Source organism: Spea bombifrons, chromosome 4, assembly GCF_027358695.1.
Source record: "Spea bombifrons isolate aSpeBom1 chromosome 4, aSpeBom1.2.pri, whole genome shotgun sequence".
NCBI classification, from domain to species: Eukaryota; Metazoa; Chordata; class Amphibia; order Anura; family Pelobatidae; genus Spea; species Spea bombifrons.
The window spans coordinates 4,292,740-4,319,821 of record NC_071090.1 but is presented as its reverse complement, the minus strand read 5'-3'; the positions used below and the strand labels follow the sequence as shown (position 1 = coordinate 4,319,821).

Genomic DNA, 27,082 nt, shown 5'->3' with positions numbered 1-27,082 from the left:
TAGCAATTATTAAGCCTGCAAATACGATCTATTAATTCATTTGTAGACAGGTTATAAGAAATACACTAAACGCCACAAATTTAAGCTGAGCTTCAAACCACCTGGGATAGTAATTTTTTTTTTGATAGTTTAAATCATTTTCCTAAATCCCACCCAAGGTATTAACGTTTAGGCGAAATTAATCCAGACCCAGGATTCTCTGATAATCTATTTAAATAATATGGTTGATTTGGCAATGAAAATACTAATCATTGTTTTGTTAGAACACAGAATAGGTATTGTTCCTCTCTAATTGTGACGGAAAACCCGCAGTTATATGTTATTCTAATGTAGCACTTGATACCTCCACGGGGAGCGGGCCAGATATCCCTGGCTCATTGTGAGCTAGAAGCAAATGAACAATTAAACATTGAGAGCAGTTTATGACAAATGTCATGTTGTTATCGCGTTACGGTCCTTAGGGGATAGAAACTCAGGAAGCTGGCAGGTATCCCAGCGTGCAACACACCTTTTGTGTTCTCCCAGGACAATACAAACACCTGAGCACACAGGCAGGGGCCACACCTGTACAGAGGTTCGGTGCGAAATTCTGTGGCCCTCTGGTGGTCACAAAAGGAACAACAGGACCTGTTTAGAACCTTGCAATGTTTGCTTTGCTTTTAAAGTACAAAAAAAAGAATCCAGAATGGAGAATCTAGATCTTTTAATATTTTACTTACACAGAGTACCGCGGCTCTTGTGACTAAATCAAGAAAAGCTAAAACAATGTTTTTACCAAAACTGATTGTTTCTGAGCTTGGGTGTGGTACTAACCATACATCCAATATTTAGACAGCTGTGTTATCTTTATAACGAACATTCGGTGCACTTAATGGTGCGGTATACAGATAACGCTTAAGAAAGAAACTAAAGTATTTCCATATTAACTAATTTGTTTTAAATAAGCTTGATTATATTTATTTTAATATCAAATACCCAAAAAGTAGCATTTTTTATATTGCTTCCAAATATGTATAAGGATCTTCAGAATGCCTGAGGACATCTTGCAAGTTATCGATTACCCCAATATTCAACGGTACGATTCTTTTCTGTATCACTGCAGTGGATGGGGCTTTATCATCCTATAACAGAGATCTGGAGAAGAGGATTAAGGGCCTCAGCGCATCTTAATTTTGACAATTGGTTATGAGACGATGGGGCTGTTCAGAGAACCTCATTACATGTTCCCACTTCTTAGCCTAATAGTAGCCCCTTTCTTTGAACACTAGCCGGCTAGACATGCTGGGATGCCAATAACAGCAAAGCAAGGCAGTTAAGTAGCCCAGATAGGATACAAAAAAAAAATAATAATTCCACATTGACAATGGAATAATTCAATTTGAATATTAAAAATTAAACAGATGTTTATTAATCATATTTGGGTTTTTTTTACACAGCCAGGCTGTAGGAAATTAGTTTTTGAAAACAGATTAAAAATGTTCAGAAATTGTAATTTCATCTGAATAATAAATTAAGACTATTCACAAAAAAAATGGTTTATTGGAGAGACAGAAAGAATAAAAGCAATGAAGTAAACCTTTAATAGAATAAAACTAATTTGTATTATAACTGCATACAATAACATGTATTGTTTGGAAATGAAATACAGGAATGAAGTGAGCGTTTAGCTGCTTTTAATTCTACATGTAAATAGAAAGAGTATCTACATGGATGGAATTTGGATCGGATGCCCACTTGACTTAACTTTCTCTGTGCTGCAGAAGCATATTTATGAAGCCCCAAGCCTTATTTTAGCAGAGTGAGAGCATAAAAAGTGCAATATAAACAGGCAAATAATGCACAGTCACTCAACATAAAAGTTTATTTTTGGTTGAAAAAATTTCCATACAATTTTCCATAAAAGAAAGATGATAAAAATGAAAAAGTTCTGCAAATGCGTCCTTTAGCCTATTCAGACAGATGCCCTTTAAATCAGAGATCAGGGAGCAGGCACCTCATTCACATGGCCCGTGTTGAGGACTGCGTCATCATCCTATCCTGAGCTCATTCTCCAGGCCGTAGATTTTGGCTTTCAGGCTACGCAGCTCCCCTTGGATGTTGCGCGTCCGTTTGTTCCCCTGTCGCACAGCGTTTAGGATGGCGAGGTCCTGATCAGGGCCGATGTTCAATGTCACCTATAAAATTTACGGAGACGTTAGGCGATTGCACAGGTCGCTGATGACGATAACCCCTATTAAATATTAGAGATGGTCCACCTTTAGGGACCTTCTTACAAGCTTTATACACCTAGTGCTTGCAAAGCCACAAAACAGTTTAAAGATGATAGATTTATAAGAAGTAAAATGCTATTTTTGTGTATATGTGCATTAATACTGCATTTGGTACTGTCACAGGAGGAAGAGCATGGGACTACACATCACCACTTAGGTTTAAAAAAACTGGAATATACATACATACACTATATATATTTTTAAGTTTTTATATTTCACATACTTTATAATGAACACTCCATCACAGAGGCTGAAAACTCACCTTGAACAGTTGCTTCTCTACATCTTTTAGTCTCTGCCTCAGTAGTTTGATGTCATTCTTAAAACCCTCCACCTCCATGTTGCGCCTCTTCTCCAGAGCTTCGTAGCGCTTGGTCATAAGCTGCAGACGCTTAGCCATTTTTTCGGAGCGTTCCTAAGAATTGTAATGAAGGCAGATTAGCTTTCCAGTGCGGTGGGGGAAGCATGAGCGCTAGGTAGGCATACTGTTCATTGGGCATCTCCTGGCTCCCCATGAAACCTCCCCAAGTTGAGAAGGCGCTGCTTTCAAGGTTAGACGTCTCATCAAACTTTATTTTAGAGTCACCTGTATACCTTACCTTGAATATTTCTTGCCCCACATCTCCTTCCTCCCGGATCTTTGCTAGCTCATCTTCCAATGACACACATTGCTCTCGGTACATATCAGAAAGACGGTGAGCCTGGGCGAGCTGCTCTGATAGGGCCTGGTGGAAAAATAGGGCAGTCGCTGATTTCAAATAACACACAAAGAGAAAAGGATTATATTTTCGAAGCTAATTATTTATAATGGAAGTGCTGCATTTATACCCAATAAAAAAGCAAAATACAGGTGGAACACAGGGAGATCAATTAAAAATAAATTACCTTGACCTCTTCGCTGCGTGACGTCCTAGCAGCTCTTTCAGCCTTAGAAAGCCGTAGAACTTGCAATTCATGTTCTCTGTCTCGCTCGGGGTCATGAGCCGAGGTCAGCTGCTCTCTGCAGCGGTCGAGCTCCCTCAGAAGACGGTCTTTCTCCGCCATCCAAGATTTCTCATTAGCACGACTCTCGAATTTCAGCTGCAAGAAGTCCCTTGTGCTCTCATACAGCAGCTTCTGGGTTTTGTTCAATCTGATGAGAGCAAAGGACACAGATTAAAGAAGAAAGAGACAAAAGGCAGAGTAAATAATAGACTGTACAGTATGACTGGATTAGCAATAAGGCACATAAGAGGGTACCTTTCAGGGACGTTCAAATCTATACAGCAGCAGCACACATTGGCTTCTGTTGCCTCTAAGGTGCGAACGTCATTACGGAACTAGAATTTTAAAGGTAAAAAGACTCACTTTTCGGTTAATTGTTTGACTTTGTCCTCGTCCCTCTGGTGCTGCACTTGTGCCTCTTCCATGCGAATCCTTCTGTCGTCCAACAAAGACTCTACTTGCTCTTTGGAGAGACGTGTCTGCTCCTCTAGCTGGGCCTGCAGGGCCTCTATCTGGAGAAAAGTGTTGAAAGGAGTGTTGGTTAGTGGGGTCACCATTATCTGCTTATCTCGCTAACCCTAAAGCCCAGGACTATTTGAGCACCGGCAAAGAAAAGTCTGGAAAACCTGACACAGGCCGGTGCTGAAGTTGGCTGGCGGGGGTGTACACAGTGAATGGTAAGCAGAACACCGGTTTAGCCAAAAGCATCTGCTGCAAACCATGGGCTGGGAACCGGTGCCGGTTTACCTGAAGCAACAGTGTTTGCTCATCAGCCTTGTCTGGAACATCGGCCACATGACCTTTCCCCGCAGATTTCAACGACACTCGTTTACCACCTGAAACAAGGAAAAGGACTTAGAAATTGTGACAGCCGACCAAATGACAAATGCACAGAGTATCACAATTATTAATACTTAGCCACCATGAACTTAGTGTTCCATGGAGCTACACGCCTGTTGGTATATGAGGTTTCCTTTTTTTATTTAAGTTCTAAAGTAATATGTAACCAAATGATCCCACTGCTATACCGATCATTACCATGGCTCCCTCACCTAGCCGTGCTGTACACTTCTCTCTCCGCTCATGTGGGTCTCCTGACTGGATTGCTCTCTGGGGTATGGTGACCTGTCAGACAGGAAAGAATCAAGAGACTTTTAGCCAGCAATTGTACAAAGAACACAAATTGATGTTTCTACCATGTGCTTTTTTTCTGATTAAAAACTCCCCTATAGAAGGCCTGAATTACAACTGTTCCCCAACTATATAAAGATCATTCATTAAACCACGAGACAATAAATGTTTCAGCTACCTACGTATTAACAAAGAATTCAAGATCTAAGATTCACCCAAATACAATACCAGATAGATTGTAAAGCGCTATATATATATATATATATATATATATATATATATATATATATATATATATATATAAAAAATAATAATAATAAAGGTAGCGCAGAGGTGGTCCCCACCTTGTTTGGGGGCTCCTTATGGAAGTAGGTTATTTCGCCATTGCTGGTCCCAACAAGAGCCAGGAGTTTTTGTATCTTCTTTCTGTCCTCCAGCTCCCTGTCGCAGAACAGCAGATAAATATGAACTCTTCCGTTCAATTTGCATATTATAAAGCGTATTGCATTAGAAATGGAGTCTTGTGATCGTCTCACCTGATTTTAAGCCGGTCGTTCTCAGAGTACAAACGCAGAACTTGCTCTCTTTCCTGGAAGAGGAAAACCTGCATGTCGCTTAGCGCCTTCTGCAATTCTGCGATCTCTTCTTCTCGCTGACGCATTTCCCACTGCAGTTTATGCTGTGACAGAGAGTAGGACATTAGAAACTGTTCAGCGCCCGCATCCAAAGAGCTGCTCAGTGACCCAAAACGAGTTGAGCCGAAGACTCAGTTGAGCGGAGGCCAATAGAAGTGTCCCTTCAGTAAGTTAACAAACAGATGCGTTCACGGACCTGCTCTTCGTACGTAGCTTTGTATTGTTCCAGCCTCTTCACCAGATCCTCGTGTTCCTCATCAAACTCCGCAATCTTCTTCCGGTAATACTCCAGCAACTCCCGAGACGGGCGCAGATACGCCAATCGCTCGTTAATCGGAGGCAGAGGGGTCGTGTCTACCGGCTTCGGAGTGTCGCCAGAAGACAGGGACGAAGCCTGCGATAGAGAAGCTTCATACCTGAGCCAAGAAGAGAAGACATTGCCTTTAGTGTTATCCAATATTAACATGTATTGTTAATAAAGTTATTGTAAGCTCTTGAACTACGAGCATAGAACTAAACATCTCAGCTGCCGTCTGCTTTAAGGCATGATCAGTAACCAAGTCTGACGTAGAACTAAATGTCTTACCTGCCACCTCGGCGGGGTGTCACTTCCATTTCTATGGCTATTTTTTTATAAGAAGAAAAAAAAACTGGTTAACGATTTTTCCCAAATTACACACACATAATTCCTTTTTAGGAATATTATTTAATCCTCAGAAAATCTTTAGAAAATATACAAATAACGGCTTCAGGTAGACACGGCTACTGAACAAAAAATGATTTTGATGCAAAAAGTTGGGAAAGTGCATTATCACCATAGCAACCAGTGGACCACTTACACAGTTGCCATGGTAGCGTGACCACTTTGAAGCATTGCACCAGACAACCTATAACAAGCACAGAACTGCATAATAATGAATAGAAAATTAAAAACAATGTCATAGTTTTGTAGTAAAATGCAACAGACCCAGCTGTCAGTTATCTAACCCAGTCTAATACAGTGCAGTCTGTCTCTACTGTATAAACTCTAAGCCTGATATATATAGATATATATGTTTATCTCTATAGAGTATATCTCTGTACCCCAATACCTGTCTGTAAATTGTTCCCCTCAGCGACCTCCGCGGTTCTGCTACCGCCAGCTCTCTAACTGTAATCCAAACAGTCCGCTTCCCGCTTCCCAGCCAATCGCAACGCCTATCCATTGCCATGGCACCTAATTCTCCAACCACAAGAGGCAATACTGGGCACCATCTCCCGCGGCATCATGGGAGATGTAGTTCCGCTCCTTTATTGGTTGCGTGTTTGTTCTCGTGATGAGACCGTCATGCACTAGAACATAGCTTAACCCCTTGAGCCCCCTAGCGGCACTAGCGAGTTAAAAAAGTAGTAATGCACATTTTTTTGGGGGAAAAAGTAATAAGAAAAGGGAGGCAATGATAATGTATACGGTGTGCAACCACATGAGTGGGGGCTTCAGGAATAATGGCATAGGCAAACCCAACTGCAAAGATAACATACCACCCAAGTGTCCCTGTTTCCCCTACTGTAGATTCCAGGAGGTCAGAATGTTTGCTGGGTATGAGGGTACCGCAGGGTTCTACAGCCCTAAAAGCCCCCGATAATGTGTATAGAAACTGCAGGTCCCGGGTTTAAAGATCAGATAGAAAACATGATGTTTTGTGTTGGGAGTTGTGATACAACACGGCGGGTGTCACATCTGTGTCTCAGTGCCTGACGCTTCTGCTATAGACCCCTTGGCTGCCGGAGGAGATTGCCACGCATCGCATATCTCTGTCACTCTGGCAGCCGACGGGTTAAACCATAATTGAACTGACAACCTGAGGTCGAGAGGCTCAGACAAAAACGTTAAAATATATATTTTTTACAACCCTAGAATAGTAAGTGTGGTGATACCGGTTTAACCCATTTATGTGACATGGGTTATGGAATGGAACATAAGTCGGCGCGAGACATGTCTAAGCTATTGTGCAACCTTTCTTACAGGAGAAAATATAGATCTATTGGATAAACTTATAAAACGGGCTACACCTGGTTGCGCTACATTGTAGCGCAGGGGAGGGACATTTCCTTTACTAAAAGTTTTTAAAGTGACGTGAAACAGTGAGAGGTTAAGCAGCTGCGTCCGCTTCACTCCGTTCGATTCATCTTAATTCCCAGTCCTTTCCTTTCTGATCCGCACAGCGCCAAAGATCAGGATCGTCCTCTGTCTCCTCACTTCATGGATTCCTCCGAGAAGAGGATTTGAAGTTTCCCGTTTCTACCCTCGTCCCCTTCACGACGTCCCAAGATTCCATAAATTAAAGCAGTTAGAAGAGCCCGATGGACTCTCCAATAACTCAACCCTAATCCGAGATAAATAAATATAAACTTCCTCTCATAACCCAGTGTTTGACTTCCAGCCACGTTCCTCGTACATTTCCCAAGTCCAGTGGAGATGTGGAATCTCGCAGCCCCAGTAGGACTCCATCTTCATCAAGGAGATCCGATTAACAACTCATCAGAGCCAGACCTGGTGCTACCGAGAAATACAATAAAAAATACATGGCTGGAGACGGACTGATAACCCTGCGGTTCTTTGTGTCCAGACGGCTGGCCAATTATGGAGAGACCCTTCCTTTTGTTTTTTAAATTTTTTTATTCTTATCCTAACTAAATCTTATCCTAACTAAAATTTGACCCACGCTAACCCCGTAGGCCTCCAGATAAGATGTTGATCTATCCGCAAAAGCACCTGCCTCTACCCCACCACCTGAGCCCTATATGTAAGGGTACTGATAGACAGTATCAGGTGGGCTTAGCGGGTATCCGGTGTAAACGCTGGAAGTGAAGCAGGCTGGGATGAAAGTCTGATGGGCAAACTGGGCCTGGTACTGGCCAGGGTGGAGGCTGGGGTAGGGAAATAATCCTGGGGTCATGCTAACAGGTATGTTGCTGGTGTGGTATGCAACATGCATCGCCGATCCTTGGGAAGCCAGCAGGTGAGCAACTGTTCCGATGGGACCCGGCGCCTGAGGTGCGGTATAGGTGCACAGGTCAGGCTGGCCGGGAAGGTGAGCTTCAGCCGCCAGGCGATGGCGAATGGCTCCACGGCTGGGGCTTCCACGAGGGAAGTAATACGGAGCCTTGGCACGCCGGCGGGTTAAGTAGACTCGTTGCTTTCGGTGGCTGCTTGTACGCTCTGAGATGTGGTGTTGAGACATCTGTGAGAAAAACAAATAACAAAATAAGGTTTGGACCTGGTCATTCTTCCTCCCCATGTATTCTCCCCATACTCCCCCCAGATCCTCCTCTGCCCTGACCATCTCCTCTCCTGAGGAGCTGGGATGAGCTGGGTCCACTAGGACTCCCCACCGCTAACCCATACACTGAAATCTCTCATTACCTGGCTCAGATAAATTGGCTGTTGTTGGAAGGACTGCCTGCCGGCACGTGGCTGCCGAGACGCCGACGTTCCCACAGTGCTACTGGAGGCAGGAAAAGCCGAAGCCAATGATGCATAGAAGAAGTCTGACAACTCCGGTTCATATCCATAGAGGCTGGATGTATCTGCAGCATAATAAAAGTTTATTTAGACATCTGATAGTTCCTTACTAATAATAATAACAATAATAATAATAATAACAATAATTAACTCAATTTCAGATTATCTTTACCTGGCTGTCTCAGAGGTGGTACAAGGATCGTGCGATGGTTGGCAGGACAGGCGCTCTCTGGTTGGCATCTGCTCTCCTGGGCGGTAGAATTGGTGCCAGGGCGCTGCCCGATGGCTCCATAGGGGCAGCTGTCGCTAGAAGAACCTGAGAAAGGCGAATCGGGAACGGTGGCACAGCCGATTGCGTTCCTGTCCTGATTTAGGAGGCTGCAGAGAAAGATGGTTAGAGGTTAATGTTGGATTGTAGTTTTGCCAAACAGGTGGCTATAAGCAGGACTGGCAACATTTAACCCTTGGGTGATTCCCAGCCAAGAGCCCCGGCGACAAAGACCCCCAAACAGTTATCCGTACTTACAGCCTAATGAATGCCATTTTATTTTTCTATGCAATTTACCATTTTGTTGCGTTTTGTTGCTCTATTTGCCTGCACTAGAGAAGGCTTTTGCGTTGGCAAAGACAATAATAATTTGGTGTACGAGCCTCTCATTAGCAGGTTGGAGATGAGATTTAATAAAGGAAGATTAATCGCTAGTAAGATGCAAATCTATGGTTAAACCAGCTTTACAGACTCACCTTAAGGCCGCCTGCCTTTGCTCTTCATCGGAGTCACTGTCGATGTTGAAGACAGCGTCCGGAATCCAGATATTTTGCCATTGATGGTCAGGAGATCTGCTTACAGAGCCTTCACCCCAGCCACAGGTGATGGATGGGCTATAAGGGGCAGAACTCTGAGGCACCGACCAAAAAGGGGTTGTGTCCGCAGGACTGTATGCGTCAGGAATCGTGACTGTTTGCAGCTGGTGGTCAAGGCACCCGGTAATAGAGCTTTCTCCCCAGCCACAGTTAACGAAGGGGCTACAAGGGGCAGAATTCTGGGGCAGCGACCAGAAAGGAGATGTGTTCTCGTTCATTTGTTGATACTGATCAGGAGAACTGACAAACAGGGATGACGAGACCTGGTAGTCAGAGGAATCCCTAAAGGGGAAAAAGAAGAGCGATAAAGGAGTCTGAGAACAGATCCAGCAATATGGAGATATATTTAAAGAGACCACCCAACTATCATACGGATTACAGCGCATGGGACAGCTGGAGCGTCCCTTTAAACGGTCATTTATAACCAATGATAGCTGCAGAGATCCATAGAAGAAGAACAAATATACATTTAAATTAAATCTGAATTCTGATTGGTTCATTGGGGTTTCACTAACATTTGAGACAGTAGGACTCACCATGGGGCCGCTTGCCTTTGTTCTTCCTCCTCACCGGAGTCACTGTCGATGTTGAAGACAGTGTCGGGAATCCAGATATTTTGCCATTGATGGTCAGGAGATCTGCTTACAGAGCCTTCACCCCAGCCACAGGTGATGGATGGGCTATAAGGGGAAGAACTCTGGGGCACTGACCAAAAACGGGTTGTGTCCTCAGGACTGTATGCGTCAGGAATCGTGACTGTTTGCAGCTGGTGGTCGTGGCACCCGGTAATAGAGCTTTCTCCCCAGCCACAGTTAATGAAGGGGCTATAAGGGGAAGAACTCTGGGGCACCGACCAGAAAGGAGATGTGTTCTCGTTCATTTGTTGATACTGATCGGGAGAACTGACAAACAGGGATGACGAGACCTGGTAGTGAGAGGAATCCCTAAAGGGGAAGAAGAAGAGCGATAAAGGAGTCTGAGAACAGATCCAGCAATAAAAAAACAAAAAGTGATGGGAAATAGGAATAAAACTGTGTATGGGGTGGGGAGATAAGATGATGACCATGACAGCGGCTCTTACCTCCAATCTGCAAGCTGCGGGGAGTCTGCCACACCGGCCAGTTGTTGCCAGGCCGGGGAAAACAGGATCTGTTGTGTGCCGCTGGGCCATGCCTGCCGTGGAAAGAGCACATAGAACAATTACACACGCATATATATATATAAACCCTTCAAAGGTGATCTGAGGGTTTAATCACATAAAAACCAACATAAACAGGTTTTTTGGTATCTACAACTGTGTTTTTTATGTCCCACAACTATTCTGTTTGCCCACCAAAAAACATTCAACTTTGAATCTTCCCATTTACCCTGGGACTCCGAGACTGGGCCAGCCCCCAGCGTGGTTATTTAATGGTTACAGTGTAAACATTACTGTGTGAATCAGTGTAATTTTTAAATAAATCATTTTAAATTATGTTAAAAATATGTTTCTCCTATTAAAACATCATCACTTCTATCCATAAGCATCATGGCCTATGCCTTACCTGGCTGTGCACAGTGTCAATCCGATTGTTAAAAGTCATAGTCAGGTTGGTGGAGGTTCTGGGGGCCACAGGTGTGATGAAGGGCATCTTGGACTGGTTGACCCGCCGCTTACAGATCTCCATGCTCTGGAAACAGGATTTTACACTGTGGATAAAGAGAAAGAAGAGAGATCAGGTGGGAGAAACGAAATCAGAACAGACGTATGAAATATATATTCACGCGCTGGGGGACAGTCCTACGTTAATAACCCTCTTACTACAAATAAAAATCACCAAGGATATTGAACTGGAGGTGGAGGAGACGACAAATCTGGATCGTAACAAATGTGACTTCCAAGCCTTCCCTTAGCTGCCAACGACACAAAGTAACGGAATTTCACCAATAGCTGTGGACTCCATACTTCAATTTAGAAGCAAATGTCTCTCACACTCAGTTCCTACAGCATGTATCCGATTTATGGACACAATCCAGCCCTACTTTGTTGGCAATATTTCCCCCGTGCCCTTCTCATTTATCTATTCTCACTCCTAACACTCTCCCCCATTACTAAGAACCCTCCTTAGGATGTCAAGAAGATGCCATACTGTGAGCTACGCGGGAAATCCAGCAGGTGGGCCATGGTCACGAAGGGGTGGTTGAGAGTCTCGCTAGATGTTATTCTTTCGTCCGCATCCATACTCAGCATCTTGTTTAGCAGGTCGATGAACTCGCATCTGTCTGACTTCTCCACCAGCAAATCGCTCCCTTCCAAATCTGATGCCACTTTCGCCTAAAAAAGGTTTACGTAGAAAATTATTGACTTTTATCACCGATGTTAATAAGCCAAGAGCGGCGCAAAACGGGATCAAAACCCAGTACCTGAGCCATGTCCTCCAGACTATTAATGATGTACATTCTGGTCTCCTTGGAAGTAACGCCGGTCTCCGCTTCATGCTCTTCAGGGGTCTAAGAAGAAGAAACAGGATTTGGCATTAATTAGTTGGTTGAAAAAGATAATTTGTCTGAATTAAGTTAAGCATAACCTAAAATCATTCTATCAATCTATCCACGGTCAGAAATTCACTTTTAAGAGAAAGCAACACAAGTTTTAGTTGATTTTGGACTTTGTTAGCTTCAGAGAACTCCTGTATAGCTGATATTCAAGAAAGTACCTTTAATCTCCACAGCGGGTATGGACAATATCTGCTCCGATGGAAGAAGCGGGTGGTCTTTGTCCCGGTGCTAAGTAGACGCTCCGCCGGTAAACCCTGAGTGTCCGAGATGTAACGGATCTGCGGAAAGCAGAAGAACATTCATACCAACTCATGATAGCCCCTAAGACCCGATACTAAGATTATTCATAGCTCACAGTTACATTTAGACAGATAGTGAAGCGGCCTCTTTATTAGCCACAACTATCTGGCACGGCTGTAACTGATTGTATCCAGGTGGGACGCGCTCCGAGATGCCCCTCTACTAATCGCTATTGTGAAGGGTGGTTATTTGACGTAATAATGCTGAGGCAGTAAGAGACCGTCGTCCCACTTACCATATCGTAGTCCGATTCTCCTGGGTACAGAGGACACCCTAAAAAGAGCTCAGCGATGACACAGCCCAAGGACCAGATGTCAATGGCCTCGCAGAATGGTAGCCCCAAGATGATCTCAGGAGCCCTGCGTGAGAAATAATAGGGATTAGAGGGTTGGCTCAATATGGTTAATCTAAATACTAACATTGGCAACATTGTACATGAAGATGGCTAAAGGCTTAACATTCTAAAACGATAAACTACTTTACTGAATTAGGATATATTGACAGTTTACTTAAAATTATTTTAAAAGACTTTTACTATAAAGAAAAACTTTAATGAAAAATTTAAGGATTTTAAAGTCAACATCTAAACAAATTTAAGTCGATTTCTTCAAAGAATGAGCCGGAGAAACATTCCTTCCCAAATCTTCAGGTCTACAAATAGAAAACCCCATGGAGGCCTGGAGACTTAAGCCAAGCCTAACTCTAAGAGACCTGCGTCTGAATACAGAACTTTTCTTACCTGTAATAAATGGTCTGCAGGTTGCCGGCACATACAGAGTTGGTGATGTTACTCGCACATCCAAAGTCAATGACTTTCACTCTGTATGGCTGCCTGTGGGGGTCGACCAGCATGATGTTCTCTGGCTTCAGGTCCGTGTGGACCAACCCCAGGCTTCTCAGCTTCATGAGGGCCGTGCTCACCTGCTGCAGGACAGGTCGGATATGTTTAAGGGGCAACGGGCTGAACGTACGCTCCCTCATGAAATCATAGAGGCTTTGATGGAGCATCTCAAACACAAGGCAGATGTGGTTCTTGTGTAGAAAGCACTCATATAATTTCACAAAGTTGTTCTCATCAGGGCCCTCCCTGCTCAGCCGGGCCAGGATGTTGGCTTCAATCTGGCCTTGCTTGGCATACACAGGGTGGTTCTTCAAGATCTTCACAGCCACTGATTCGTTGATCCCCCTTTTACACTTCACGACCTGTCCGAAGGTTCCTCTCCCCAAAAACTCCAGAACCTTGTAGGTGTTGGTAGTTGAGCTCAGCACCTCATCCTTCTTCAGATGGTAATCCCCCAGGGTGGTCTCGGGGCAACAGAGCGATTTAACGCTCGTCACTGTAGAGAAAACAACAGGTTACTTTTCTTGTGACATTATGCTATTAATGGTAAAAATAACGAGCGGAATGCAACGTCATCACACGGCCACAAAATGTGACATTTACCCAAAACAGCCCAGTCCATCAACCAAAATATACCAGAATTACATCTGCCAGACAAAAGAAGAATTCAAGCATTTAAGCAAAACAGAACCCAATATAGTAATGAAATCCCTGACAAAGAGTGATTTAAACAATACCTGGTTGTCTCTTTGGCCAAAGAGACTGCATTTTGTAGTCATAATAATAATCGATATCAGACTGCTCCATAGCAGCACATCCAACTGAGCCCAGTCAGATGATATGATTGTCAGCTCACCAGAAGAGAGAAGAACATAAAGGCTTATGATGTCACACACACAGTGACTCTTGAGCACAGTTGCTAGGCTTGGGTTCATTATGACTTCAAGCTTTTTTTTTTCTGACACCCTGTTCTGCTATAACATTGAGAAATAAAGCAGAAAACCCAAAACATATAAAAGTCTCTTACGCTTACCCTATACAGAAGCTGAAGGTTGGTTCGGTGATATAGGTTTTCTGGAAAAAGCACAAAGATGGGGGATATGACAAATGTTTAAATGCTAATTGGCTACAGATATACGGGAGGTAAATAAGGAGGAGAAACGCCGGGACGTGTCTTTATGGACCTTGCATTTGCGACCACTATATGGACAAAAGTATTGGGACACATCTCTTACTTCTTGAAACCGAGGTTTGAGTTCCTTAATTCCCGTAATGGGTAATGTTAATGCTTCAGCGTACCGACACATTTTGGACAATGTGATGCTTCCAGCTTTGTGGGAAGAGTTTGGCCCTTTTTTCTATTCCTGCAGGACAGCGTCCCAGATCATAAAAGCAAGCTCCATAAAGACATGAATGGAGGAGTCTGGGGTGGAAGAACTTGGCCGGCCGCACAGAGCCCTGACCTCAACCCCATCCAACACCTTTGGGATGAACTGAACTGCGATGTCATCAAAGTCCCTGTTGGTGTAATGGTCATGTGTACTTACAGTGTGTATATATATATATATATTTCCATTAATAATACAAATAAATGATTTATTTTTTTTAAAACAATGTTTCGTCTCATTAGGTCATACAAGGTAAAAAGAAAAATTTTAATTTTATAACAAAAATAAAACAAAATATTTTTAAAAAATCTAAACATTTAACATTGCACCTTTTTGTAAGTAAAATCCCAGAGCTTTATCTTTACTTGATTCATCCAAGTTTGCTTTGTCATGTTTTAGGTGAAGCGTCCATTACATTCCCCTCGTACGGGTGGCTACTCACTTCAATTTCTACAGATCGGTTTAACTGCATTGTTAGCAGATACTTGATGTATTTCGTGAAATTCACAATACCCCCCCCCCCCGTTAGACCCTTGAAATAATAAAATGAAGGGTAACAGTAAACCTCTTAATGGGTGAGCGGCTTTTATGTTGTGCTGCCGTTAAGGTGACAGGGGCCACAATCTATTGTATTGAGGAAATAAGTGTTCGCTTGTTCAAGTAACATGAAGTGAATGGGTTAAATTATATAACACTTTCTGGAAGTTCATTCTAGAGAAATCCTCCATTTTCCCAGTAGGGTTTGAGTAGATTTATGGCCCACCTATGCTGTCAGAAAGCTTAAAAATGTTTACAAGGGGAAAATGTATTATGTTTCATTTGTTGTCTACCGCTAGTAAGAGGCAGGCTGTGGACTTGTGGTAAACACTTTATGCTTTAGACATTGGCTATAGGGAGCTGAACGAAGAAAATAATGAGAAAAAATATATTTTAAAACATATATGATGTAGTAATGTATCTGCAGTCATCAGACAGGGCTCGGGGTTGGCGACATCACACAGCAGAGGTGGTCTGGTGGCAGTCAGAGGAGTCAAAGCAGTGATGGCAGGAGGAGGTGTGATGGGCACGTGGGATGTAAGAGAAGCTGTGGTTGTGGTATAGATGGTGCTGATGGCTTTGGTTCCTTTAGTACTCATTGTTGACGATGTGTTATCCGTCCTGGTCGTTGACTTGGGAGGCAGAGTTGTAACAAAAGATGGAGCCACAACTAAGCCAGACCCCCTGCGGTGGAGGATTGTTGGCACACACACACACACACACACATATCCCACTCTGCAACATTAAGCTACAACCAATTTACTTTGTCCAGTCCCTCTTTGGGTGCCTGATGTTCCTTTTTCGTAGAGTTCATATCACCAATGGGTATGAATTAATGCAGTGATGTTAATATCTGTGGCTAGGTCCTACAATCATCCCATAGCAATGGGCTCCTGCCACCCCTAGAACCGACCACTCCTATTCTTTGAATTAGATGTTACCTGTTCTGATTCCCGGGACCTATATAAGGTTGAGCGGCACAGACCCCCCCCCGTTGTGTAAATGGGCCAGTTGTAGTGCAGCCCCCCCAGACCAACCCACCAATGTCTATTCCACCTAAGCCAAGATCCGCTGCTGGGGGTATCAAGGGGTCCTACAACCTTAAAAACCACAATAATGTGGGTCTCTATAATCCATCATTCCACAAAGAAACAAAATGCTGAGAATCCAGAACTTTGTAACATTGTGTATACGACGCATTCTATTTATTCTTTAAATCTTCTCTGACGGGTAGATTATTGGATAACGTATAGAAGAGACAGCGCCAGCAGGACACAAGGAATACATTCACACACAGGCACAAAAGTAGCTGCAAGTGAAACGATTTTAGAATAAAAAAAAAATGAAAATCACAAATTACAGTTCTTTTATTCCCTTTTTTTTAACCTCATCAGTACTGAAGGGGTTAACCACGATTACATACCATCATTCACATAACAATGTGCCCACAGCTTGGATTTTAGCGGCCATTCCTTCTTCATAATTCAAGAGTCTTAGTAATTGCTTTGATAAAAAGGTTTCCACTCAACAATTGACAATTCCATAATTAACCCCATGGCTGCCGGAGGAGATTGCCATGCATCGCATATCTCGGTCACTCTGGCAGCCAAAGTGTTAAAACATAATTGAAATGACAACCAGAGGTCGAGAGGCTCAGACAAAAGTGTTAAAAAGGTAAAATGATATATATTTTTTTTCTTTTTACAACCCTAGAATAGTAAGTGTGGTGATACCGGTTTAACCCATTTATGTGACAACCGGACGCTCCTCAACATTCTACGGTCTTGTCACTTAAAGGGGTTACCCCGTTTCGGACCCTGTAGTAACTCGGAACACGGAACTTCGGATCGAGGCGTATGAGAAGAGAATGGAACACAAGCTACAGCACCAGCGGGTTGTAACACACCTCTTGTAACTAGCAGAGTGACAATTATCAGAGACACAACAGGGTCAAACGTTCTCAACAGGTTGTAAGGCACTACGAGCAAAGTATGTGACACGGAAGGACACACAGGTTTACACACACATGATCTAGGACTGTCACAAAGTTACATGCCGGTATCTTCAATCACAAGTTGTCCATTAGTGTTTTGGAGTCGGTGCGAGACATGTCTAAGCTATTGTGCAACTTTTCTTACAGGAGAAAATATAGATCTATTGGATAAGCTTATAAAACGGGCTACACCTGGTTGCGCTACATTGTAGCGCAGGGGAGGGACATTTCCTTTACTAAAAGTTTTTAAAGTGACGTGAAACAGTGAGAGGTTAAGCAGCTGCGTCCGCTTCACTCCGTTCGATTCATCTTAATTCCCAATCCTTTCCTTTCTGATCCGCACAGCGCCAAAGATCAGGATCGTCCTCTGTCTCCTCACTTCATGGATTCCTCCGAGAAGAGGATTTTAACTTTCCCGTTTCTTCCCTCGTCCCCTTCACGACGTCCCAAAAATCCCTCTTCACAAAGCTGCTCAGTTTTGTTTTATTTTTTTTTTTGTTTTTTTTATTTTTTTTTTGTGTGTTAAAACCCAGAAGAGATGGTTTTGGTTTTTTTATGCCAAGTCCTTCTAAAATGTTTGTTAAAAATTACAATCTTCTAAAACTCAAAACAAAATTACGATTAGTGCTGAGAAAGGGAAAAAGAAACCTGTAACCTAAAAAAAAAACAGGTGCAGGAAAAGTTGGTCGAGCTGGTGCCCCCAAACTTCTCACGCTCACCCTTCAAATAGTAAAAATGAAAATAAAATAGAGGGGACTTGGTGGCCCCTTTTGATAATCTGGCCTACAAGTCCACCCTTGAAAAATTAAAATGTGTTCTAGAGTCAAAACATGGTTGGTGAGAACCTAACCCTATAAAACTCTGCATAAACTCCTAAGTCAACGCTATGTTAGAAGAGCCCGATGGACTCTCCAATAACTCAACGGTAATCAGAGATTAATAAATATAAAACTTCCTCTCGAAACCCAGTGGGTGACTTCCAGCCACGTTCATCATACATTTCCCACCCTCCCCAAGAGCAGCAAGTCACAATGTCCAGTGGAGATGTGGAATCTAGCAGTCCCGGTAGGACTCCATCTTCATCAAGGAGATCCGATTAACAGTTCATCAGAGCCAGACCTGGTTCTGCTCAAAAATAAAATAAAAAATACATGGTTGGAGACGGACTAATAACTAGTGTCCAGACGCCCTGCCACTAATGGAGAGACCCCTCTTTTTGTATTTATTTTTTGATTCCGGAAAAGTTCTAGGACACTTTCTTTGACCCGTACTTTGACCCCCGGATAAGATGTCGCCTCCGATATATTCTTCATTTCCCAGTGTTAGAAGTTTTGTGTCCTCAAAGGCACCCGCCTCTACCCCACCACCAGGACTCTATATGTAAGGGTACTGATTGACTTTAGGTGGGCTTAGTGGGTATCCAGTGTAAACGCTGGAGGTGGGAGAGGCTGGGATGTAAGTCTGGTGGGCAAACTGAGCCTGGTACTGGCCAGGGTGCAGGCTTGGTGAGGGAAGTAACCGGGGGGCCATGCTGACTGGTACGATGCTGGCCGGGTATGCAGCATGCCTCGCCGATCCTTGGGAAGCCACCAGGTGAGCGACTGTTCCGGTGGAACCCAGTGCCGCAGGTGCAGTATACGTGTACAGGTGAGGCTGGCTGGGGAGGTGAGCTGTAGCAGCCAGGTGAGGGTGCACGGCTCCGTGGCTGGGGCTTCCATGTGGGAAGGAGTATGGAGCCTGGGCGAGGGTGGGCGTTAAGTAGGCTTGTTGCCTTCGGTGGCTGCTTGTACGCTCCGAGCTGAGGTGCTGAGACATCTGCGAGACAAAAAAAAATTAAAAATCAGAAACAAATCACGATAAGACGGAGTAATCATGATCCTCGGAAGGATGTTTTAAAGCCAGAAAGCTGTTTTTGTTCTACTTTCTTAAAGCACCACACAGGCTATTAAAGAATACCACAGCCCACAAAGCAAAATAAGATATCTGAACGTGCCTCCCGCCTTCACCCCTATCTTATTGTCCATAGATCCCCAGATACGGAGGTCCCTCTTTGGCTTGAGCTCCTCTTCTCCTGACAAGCTGGGTTGAGTCACGCTCAGGACGGCTCCCCTACCTGTAGCCCAAACCCCCCCCAAAAAGCTGCCTCTTTACCTGGCTGAGGTTGAGTGGCTGTTGTTGGAAGGAGTGCCCATTAGCTCGTGCCTGCCGATACGTAGACGTGCCCACGGTGCTACTGGAGGCATGAGAAGACGAAGCCGCCGAGGAGGAGGAAGATGACGACTTGGGTTTATACGTGTGGTGGCTGGTTGTATCTGTAGAATAACAGACCGTTTATTAAGACATCTGGATAACTTGAAGCTCCTTATTTCAAATTTAAGTACAAACACGCCTACTACTTGTAATGTCGTGTTTACGGTACAGCGCTGCGGAATATGACGGCGCTATATAAAACAATACATTCTAATAATAATGATTGCTCTGTGTCAGAATTCTGGTTAGCAGTTTCTAAAGCATATATCAAAGTCCTCAAGCTAGGACTTCTAAATTCTACATTTTTATTGCCCCGGTGAAGGGCCGTTACCCGTACCTGGCTGTCTCCTCTCACATTCAAGGCGGCCTTCAGCAGGCTGGGTCTTCAGAGGCGGTACGATGATGGTGCGAGGGTTGGCAGGACAGGCGCTCTCTGGCGGGCATTTGCTCTCCTGGGCGGTAGTATTGGTGCCGCGACGCTGCCCGACGGCTCCATAGGGGCTGGTGTTGCTAGAGGAATCTGAGATAGGCGAATCGTGGACCGTGACACAGCTGATCACGTTCCTGCGCTGCTTTGGGAGGCTGCGGACAAAAAGAGATGTTTATGTTCATTTTCCATCATAGTTTTTTTTCCAAAAAAGGTCTTAATACGTCAGGACTGGCCCAGCCAAGAGTAACAAAGAACCCAAAACACATCTGTATGCGTTTACACCCCGTTTCATTTATACAGCGCTGCAGGAATTTGTTGTTGCTTAATAAACAAAATATAATAATAATAATAATAAAAACAAACAACTTGTAAAAGAAGCACGGAAAGGATACGGCTATTTTGTTACGCTTGTTAGTGACCCCATTTTTGTCAGTCCTCCCCAATCACCGCCCAATTAATTCTTCCCGTTTTAACCCCCTATGCAATCTGCCATTCTGTTATATTCGCTCACAATAAAGAACAATACTCCTAAGGCTTCAGTCGCTATAGGACTACCACTCCCATAATCCCCAGCATGACGCTGTGGCTTTTACTCCAGCTCACAAACCTTATTATAATCTAAAGCCCTGACTAGGGGCATCTGGGACTAAACACGCAATAATATCGAAATGCACGCGTGAAGATACGGCGGTCTCTTTAACCCTTTCACTGTCAAGGCGCTAAAACCCAAAATCCCTGGCGATCCATTTCATTGACGTAATTTATCATCATCTTCCTGTTTTTCTGCAAAATTATTTTCACCTGCAGAATTCTTTGTCTAAGGCAGCGAGACTCGAGTCATAAGGGGGGTAAAACCAGCCGTTAGCAAGAATATTATGTCTACCCGCGTGAGGGCAAGGTGACACGGGGCGGCATGAACTTCTCTCTTACACGGAAAATGCACCTTAGACTAATCCTGCGGATCCAGCTTTCCCAAGCACGCTCTGCCATCCGCCGTGCTCTCGCAAGATCGAGCGATTAATGCCCTCTCTCTTTCATGTCGTAGAGAAAGAGATGTCTCATAATTGTACCTCTCTCGCCTATAGAGCTTAGATGTTAAATCCCAGAAATATCTGGCTTCTATCTATATAAATAAATTATATATATACACATAATATATATTATTAGTGTTCCTTCTGAGGTGAACACTATCTACCACAAGGCTTAAGATGGCGCTTAATGGCCCCTCAGGATCGCACTTGATTACCCGCCATATTATGACAATCATCCTTCACCTCCCCCCAACGTCCTTAGGGGACCCCGAGTTATGTTTGCCCATTAAACACTCTTTGACAAAGCGAATGAAGGGTCACTGGGGGTATTTTGTCCCTCGCAGGGAGCCAGAACCCTGTGGTGGGTTTGAGGGGGGGAGGGGGAATAGGTTATTTGCCGCAGCACACAGGCATCTCCATGACAGCGCGAGGCCGAGCGCTACAGGAAGAAAGGAGATGCCGTTTCTCGATGATTGCGTTACGTTGCTATAGCAACTGAAGTTTCTAGAGTGATGGGAGAGGGTGGACAGGGCAGATAGGCGCGAGGTAATTAGGCTGTTGCAAGGAGAGAGATGGGGGGGTGGACTGGACTAAACCATTTTTATGGGTGTAGGGGTCCACAATAAACACCAGAAGAGGAAGTCAAAGGCGGAAAAGGCCTATAAAATGGCCCCCGTGAGAATGTAAACATTTATTATTACCCCTAGTAAGATGGCAGACTATGAGCACGGGGGAATAAGCTCATACCGCATTCATTAGCTATGGTCCATCGTGCTATTTACTATTTGATTTATATATAGCGCCATCATATTCCGCAGAGCGGTACAATGGGTAAACAGGACTTAACAAGTAGTGTATCACGTAACAATTTGACTTACAGAAAGGAGGGCCCTGCTCAAAAGAGCTTACAATCTATTTGAAGGGATGCTGTAAAAAAACGAGTTGGGAGTATTTAAAAAAAATACAAAACAAAGCATTCTTTAAATACAGATTTTAACCCCCTTTTTTTTAATATACAAATATATATATATTATATGTATACACGTATACGTAATCCATGGCCGCACATTAAGCGCCGGAGCTCGGCATAGGCAAAAATGAAGGATAATATGCAATAATGGCTGTAAACCTGAAAATGTGTAGGGGATTAACAAAAATGATTGTTGAACCCCCCCCCCCAAAAAAAAACAGCAGAACAGTAGCCTACAGTCATGACGGACAAGAGTGATGGGAATTAGTTCACCTAGAGATGCAGTGTTATAGGATTGCCATCCATTTGTCGGTACGTCCTCGCACCTCATTATCATTTTTGTTCAATACAAATCTTTCTAATTTACATTTAAATTACATTCACAGGAACCGTCATCGTTGACCCTTCAAATGCCAGAATGAGTGGCTCACCCATTAGCCACGGCAATTTATTTCTGTTGGCAATCAGGAATATGAAGCAATTTAAATAAACAAGTGGGAAGGGGTTAAAAGGAAGACCGGATCTTTTAAAGATTGTTTAATTATAAGGGTAGACACGACCAAGCCCTTTTTATATATATATAAATATATATATATATATATATATATATATATATAATTCTTATTAAATTTCCTTTGATCTTAAAAAAATAGGAACTGTAATTAAATGCTTATTCACCAAAACAAAAACAAAGTTAAGACGAAATATATTTTAATAAAACATTTTAATAGAATAAAAAAATATTTACAATTCCTTAAAATAAAGGTAATAAAATATTAAAAATATCTGAAATTTCCAGCATTTATTGTTATCAGAGGGACAGTAATGCCTTTTTTATTTATTTATTTATTTATTTTTACAAAGTAACAGACTAAAAGAAGTTAAGGGGACATGGAAAACAGCTTGGGGTGGTGGGAAAGGGGCAAATAGGGCAATTCTGCAGAATCCCCACCCATGCATTTGCAAAAAGGGTAAACATGAGAATTTAAAGGGGCCACGCAGCTATCATATGCATTAAAGCATTCCTCATGGGCGGAAAAAGCAGGTGATGATAGCTGCAGAGATAGACGGAAGAAACAAAACCGCCGTATTTGAAATCAAAGCTGAATTCTGATTGGCTTCTTGGAGTTTCACTAATATTTGGGACGGCGGGGCTCACCTTGGGGCCGCTTGCCTTTGCTCTTCCTCCTCATCGGTGTCACTGCTGATGGTGATGACGGTGACCGCCGGACTCGGTGTGTCGGGAATCACGATCGTTTGGCGCTGACGCTCGCGGGATCCGCTCACAGAGCTTTCCCCCCAGCCGCAGGTAATGGAGGGGCCACAAGGGCCAGTATTCTGGGGGACTGAGCAGCGAGGGGTCGTGTTCTCCTTCACTCGTTTGGATCGTTGGGGAGAGCTGAGAGATTGCGATGAGGAGACCTCGTAGTTCGAGGAATTCCTGAACGGGGAAACAAAACAGAAATAAAGGATCTCGCAAAAAAACAGATACAAAGAGATAAAAAAGTGAAGGGGGAGAGATTAAAGAAAGAGTAACATGTAAAAAGCAGAAGAACGACAAAAAAAATATTAACAATGATTCAAATTTACATTTAATTTAACTAGTTAAAATCCTTATATTGGGTAGCTGTTAATACGAAGTAGTTCTAGATACACAGAGAGCGATGGCAGAAAAACAACCAACAGGCCCGTCTAATCTGCCCTTTTAAATAATTTAAATCGATTCTTTACGCACATTCCAAGGGTTTTTTTTTTTTATGACATCACCACAAGTCACTGACCTCACGGAGGAGTGGTGTTGCTTCTTGCGCGACGAGGAGGAGGAGCTGGTTGGCTGTTGCCTCATGACATGAGCCACTCCCACATTCAGAGGCTGCGCGGAAGGCAGGGTCACATGACCGGCAAGGAGCGCCGGCTGCTGCATGATGGGATTGTAATGCGCCCCATGTGTATGGGAGCTCCTGGAAGGAAAAGAAAAAAAGTGGGGGGCAGGGTTACCCAAAAGTGATGTTTCACAGCTATAGGAATATAAACCCCATCATCCTTAGCCTGGATGATGCGATCCAGAGTACGACGATGTCCTGTGAGCGATGAACACTTTCCTAATTTTTTTTGTGGCAGCAGTTGCACAATAGACAAGAGGATTAGCGTTCCCCGCAGGAATCCATCAACAGATTAACTCTGAGTGGGTGATTAACGCACATAGGGTGCCAGTTACTCCAATCACCGCCAGCCGGAACAACCGCAGAACATCGGGACTGCCGTGATTCCCACGCCTCCCCGTTCTAGCCTTTGCCTGGGAGTAATGGTACTGGCGCTCCAATGCAGGTTTAAACCCCCCCAACCCTGAATACGACGACGGCGGCGGCAGCGGATCTTACCTCCAATCTGCCAGCTGCTGCGAGCCCGCCATGCTGTCTGGTATAACCGCGGCGTGCTGAACCGAGGTATGGGCAGCCACACCGGCCAGTTGTTGCCAAGCTGGGGGAAGCAGAATCTGCTGTGTGCCGCTGGGCCATGCCTGCTGCAAAGAAACAGAATAGAACAATTACACACAAGCATATATATGTTTATATATATATATATATATATGTTTATATATATCGTATATATATACATATATGAGAACGCTTAGTTGGCCCAAAATTTTACCCCTTTAAAAGGTGCTGTGTAATTTTATTCCTATTAAAACATATACACCTTTAAGATGCTTTTTCAGTATGCCTGCTTTTGAGTCACATGACTATTAAGTCTTCCTGGAATATAAAATTATGAAGACGGCAAAGTTTTCCCGTAATTAACATATTTCTGTGAAGGGTTTGGTCATTGGACAGAACCAGGAATGATGTTTTAAGTTCCGTGCATTTCAACAGATAACCATTAGGGGGCGTTTTTTTTCTTCTTCTTCTTAATTAAATTAATGCCAGATGGCAAAGTATTTATCCTCTTACTTAATGGAGCTTCATAACACCGGCTACGACTAGGTTAGGTAACGGCCGCTGCTGGAATCAAACTCTCAGCACGTGCAGCCAGATTTCTAAGACCCTCGGTTTCCATTTTTTTTTCTTTTCCTCTATACCTGTGTCAGAAGCCCTGGCTGAATTTGCAGCGCCTGAGTACCAGCTGTCTGCGTGACCAGCGGCACGGTGTTTTCCATGCGCACAGAATATCCGCCGTGTTTGGAAGGAGAGTTCTGCAACCCTGTCGGAATATAAGAGTCAGCCGGGATCCACAAGAAACAAGCCGCGCGCCGTAATTACGCAGCATAGATAACGTCTTGCATGTTTATTTTCATCCGTCCGCCACTAGAAGTCCCAGGATACTCATTTTTTAAAAAAAATATTATTTAGTCTTTTACCACCTATGCAGGAAGGCGGTTTTGTGAACCTATCACAATTACAGAAAAGGGTTAAACCTGTTTTTATAAGAGAAAACACCAATATAGCATATAACATATAATAGCAGTTTAATAAAACAACACAATTTTCTTTCAAAAAGCCCGTCTACATAAAATTAGATTAAAAACTGTCAATTCTTAAAATGCTATATTATTTATCACACGTTTGCGCCTTTTTCCTGCATTGGCGTTCCGACATTCTAAAATCCTATTTATTTGGTCACATATAAAAGAAATGACCAGTGTGTGCCACTAGGGGGCAGAGTGAATTATTACCTTGGAAGGCTGGCGGGCAAACAATCAGAGCCTGTTGGAAGGGGTCAGGCCGGGCACAGATCTGTGCTGCCCCAGTTTGCAGGGGCATACTCCTCTGGGCAACGGCTGCCATGGATGCAGCGGAAGGCTGAAAGAGGGAAAAAGCTGGATTATCTCCGTCAGTGAGTCACATGTGCTTATTTCCCCGCACCGGGGTAAAGGATGAAGTCCCCGGATTTAACCCCAATGCAGGGCCATGTGGCCAATAATATATTTAAAGCACTTCACCAAACTGCCATAAAGCAGGGAGCTCAGCAGGGCTTTGGAGCTGGGCGTGGCCATTAGATGTCACATGATAACCTAAAATGGAGGCCTCCATGTCAACACGACTATAAAATCTACGATTTTGCCTTATTTTTATCATATTTAAACATCACCACTTCCAGCTATAAGCGCCAGAGCGGAATGTGCCCTATGCCTTACCTGGCTGTGCACAGTGTTAAGCTGATTGCTAAAGGTCATGGTGAGGTTAGTGGAAGTGCTGGGGGCCACGTGTGTGATAAAGGGGGTCTTGCTGTGGTTCACAGTGTCGTACATGTTCACCCGCCGCTTGCAGATCTCCATGTTCTGGAAACAGGATTTCACACTGTGGGTGGGTAAAGAGAATGAAGATGGAGAGATAAGGTGAGATAGGTGGAACGAGATGGGAAGCACAGGCGGCAGAAAGACGGAATGTTACAAAGAAAAAAAATATATGAATATTGAATCAAGAGGAACAGTTGAGGAACCTTCAGCCCAACAAGGCATAAAATACTTATATTGGTTCTGCAAGACGATTGACCCTCTCGCTAACTCACATGACGTCTCTCCCTCTTAATCACTTTAGTGGAATAATGTGGGAGAACGGTCTGTGGGGTCTACAGAGGAGGTCCACTTTTATGATGGTTTAGGAGGTCGTTGGACTTCACTGATTATCCATTATTATCATTAGCTGCTGAACTATACATTCTGTATGTTAAGGGTTACGCTAAAAAAGGAGGCATTCGACCTGCGTATCCAGAGTCATGACCAGTCCCACCACCCAGGCCACCTTATGGAAACTGGAAGAGTGAGGTGTTTGAAACTGACCCGGCGAGATGCAGGTTTTTGGAGGAGGAAAAAAAAAATAGAGATGGGCCAGCAGGAATGGTTGGTGTTTTTAGTGTTCCTGGAGTCACTGAAGACTACAGAGTTGGAGAGACCCAAATGTGACTTCAGATCAATGGATCTTAAGATAAGTTTCCCGCTAACAGTGATGGACCCAGAATCCAACAGTTGCATCTCACTCTTAATAGAATGTCCCATGACCAAGAACCCTCTTTAGAACGTTAAGAAGATGCCATACTGTGAGCTGTGCGGGAAGTCCAGGAGGTGGGTCATGGTCACGAAGGGGTGGTTGAGCGTCTCGATAGGTGTTATCCTTTTGTCCGCGTCAATAGTCAGCATCTTCTTTAGAAGGTCGATGAACTCGCGCCTGTCTGCCTTCTCCACCAGCATATCGCTCCCTTCCAAATCGGACGCCATATTCACCTAAAAACACCAAGTTTTTAAAAAACACCCACGTGCACCCATCAAACATTTCAATGCTATTTTTTTTTTCTGCGGTGCAAAGCAGGATCAGATCCCACTACCTGGGCCATGTCATCCAGACAATTGAAGATGTATTTCCTGGCCTCCTTTGACTTAACACCGGTCTCCGCTTCATGGTCTTCAGGAGTCTAATT

At 43.7% G+C, this 27,082-nt stretch overlaps 3 protein-coding genes across 4 annotated transcripts in view; all 3 read right to left on the bottom strand.

Annotated features, from left to right (window-relative positions):
- Positions 1–1,860: 1,860 nt before the first annotated feature.
- Positions 1,861–6,196, bottom strand: CCDC77 (coiled-coil domain containing 77). The gene is made up of 12 exons (XM_053463140.1): positions 6,112–6,196; positions 5,607–5,643; positions 5,217–5,436; positions 4,922–5,064; positions 4,730–4,826; positions 4,307–4,379; positions 4,002–4,090; positions 3,618–3,766; positions 3,156–3,402; positions 2,870–2,995; positions 2,533–2,685; positions 1,861–2,174 (listed from the first exon to the last, which is right to left on the bottom strand). The coding sequence occupies exons 2-12, from the start codon at positions 5,633–5,635 to the stop codon at positions 2,028–2,030; spliced, it is 1,473 nt and encodes a 490-aa protein (XP_053319115.1). The 5' UTR covers positions 5,636–5,643; positions 6,112–6,196; the 3' UTR covers positions 1,861–2,027.
- Positions 6,197–7,665: 1,469 nt separating this feature from the next.
- On the bottom strand, positions 7,666–14,375 carry LOC128490308 (homeodomain-interacting protein kinase 2-like). The gene is made up of 15 exons (XM_053462140.1): positions 14,304–14,375; positions 14,102–14,142; positions 13,705–13,715; positions 12,967–13,564; positions 12,463–12,586; positions 12,086–12,205; positions 11,786–11,879; positions 11,519–11,696; positions 10,934–11,078; positions 10,471–10,562; positions 9,926–10,333; positions 9,270–9,671; positions 8,698–8,903; positions 8,427–8,590; positions 7,666–8,244 (listed from the first exon to the last, which is right to left on the bottom strand). Exons 1-15 carry the CDS (start codon positions 14,373–14,375, stop codon positions 7,801–7,803), a joined length of 3,099 nt encoding a protein of 1,032 aa, XP_053318115.1. The 3' UTR covers positions 7,666–7,800.
- A 1,967-nt stretch (positions 14,376–16,342) lies between these two features.
- LOC128490214 (homeodomain-interacting protein kinase 2-like) overlaps positions 16,343–27,082 on the bottom strand; it is a 31,233-nt gene continuing 20,493 nt past the window's right edge. Inside the window, exons 5-15 of one of the 2 annotated variants that reach the window (XM_053462001.1) lie at positions 26,990–27,076; positions 26,704–26,888; positions 25,803–25,965; positions 25,341–25,467; positions 24,747–24,868; positions 24,049–24,191; positions 23,449–23,628; positions 22,827–23,108; positions 19,574–19,818; positions 19,138–19,298; positions 16,343–18,801 (exon numbers count right to left, since the gene is read on the bottom strand). In XM_053462001.1, coding sequence (XP_053317976.1) covers positions 18,361–18,801; positions 19,138–19,298; positions 19,574–19,818; positions 22,827–23,108; positions 23,449–23,628; positions 24,049–24,191; positions 24,747–24,868; positions 25,341–25,467; positions 25,803–25,965; positions 26,704–26,888; positions 26,990–27,076 — 2,136 coding nt within the window. In that variant the 3' untranslated portion in view covers positions 16,343–18,360. The remainder of the gene's footprint in view (positions 18,802–19,137; positions 19,299–19,573; positions 19,819–22,826; positions 23,109–23,448; positions 23,629–24,048; positions 24,192–24,746; positions 24,869–25,340; positions 25,468–25,802; positions 25,966–26,703; positions 26,889–26,989; positions 27,077–27,082) is intronic. The other variant, XM_053462002.1, reaches the window with a different exon arrangement.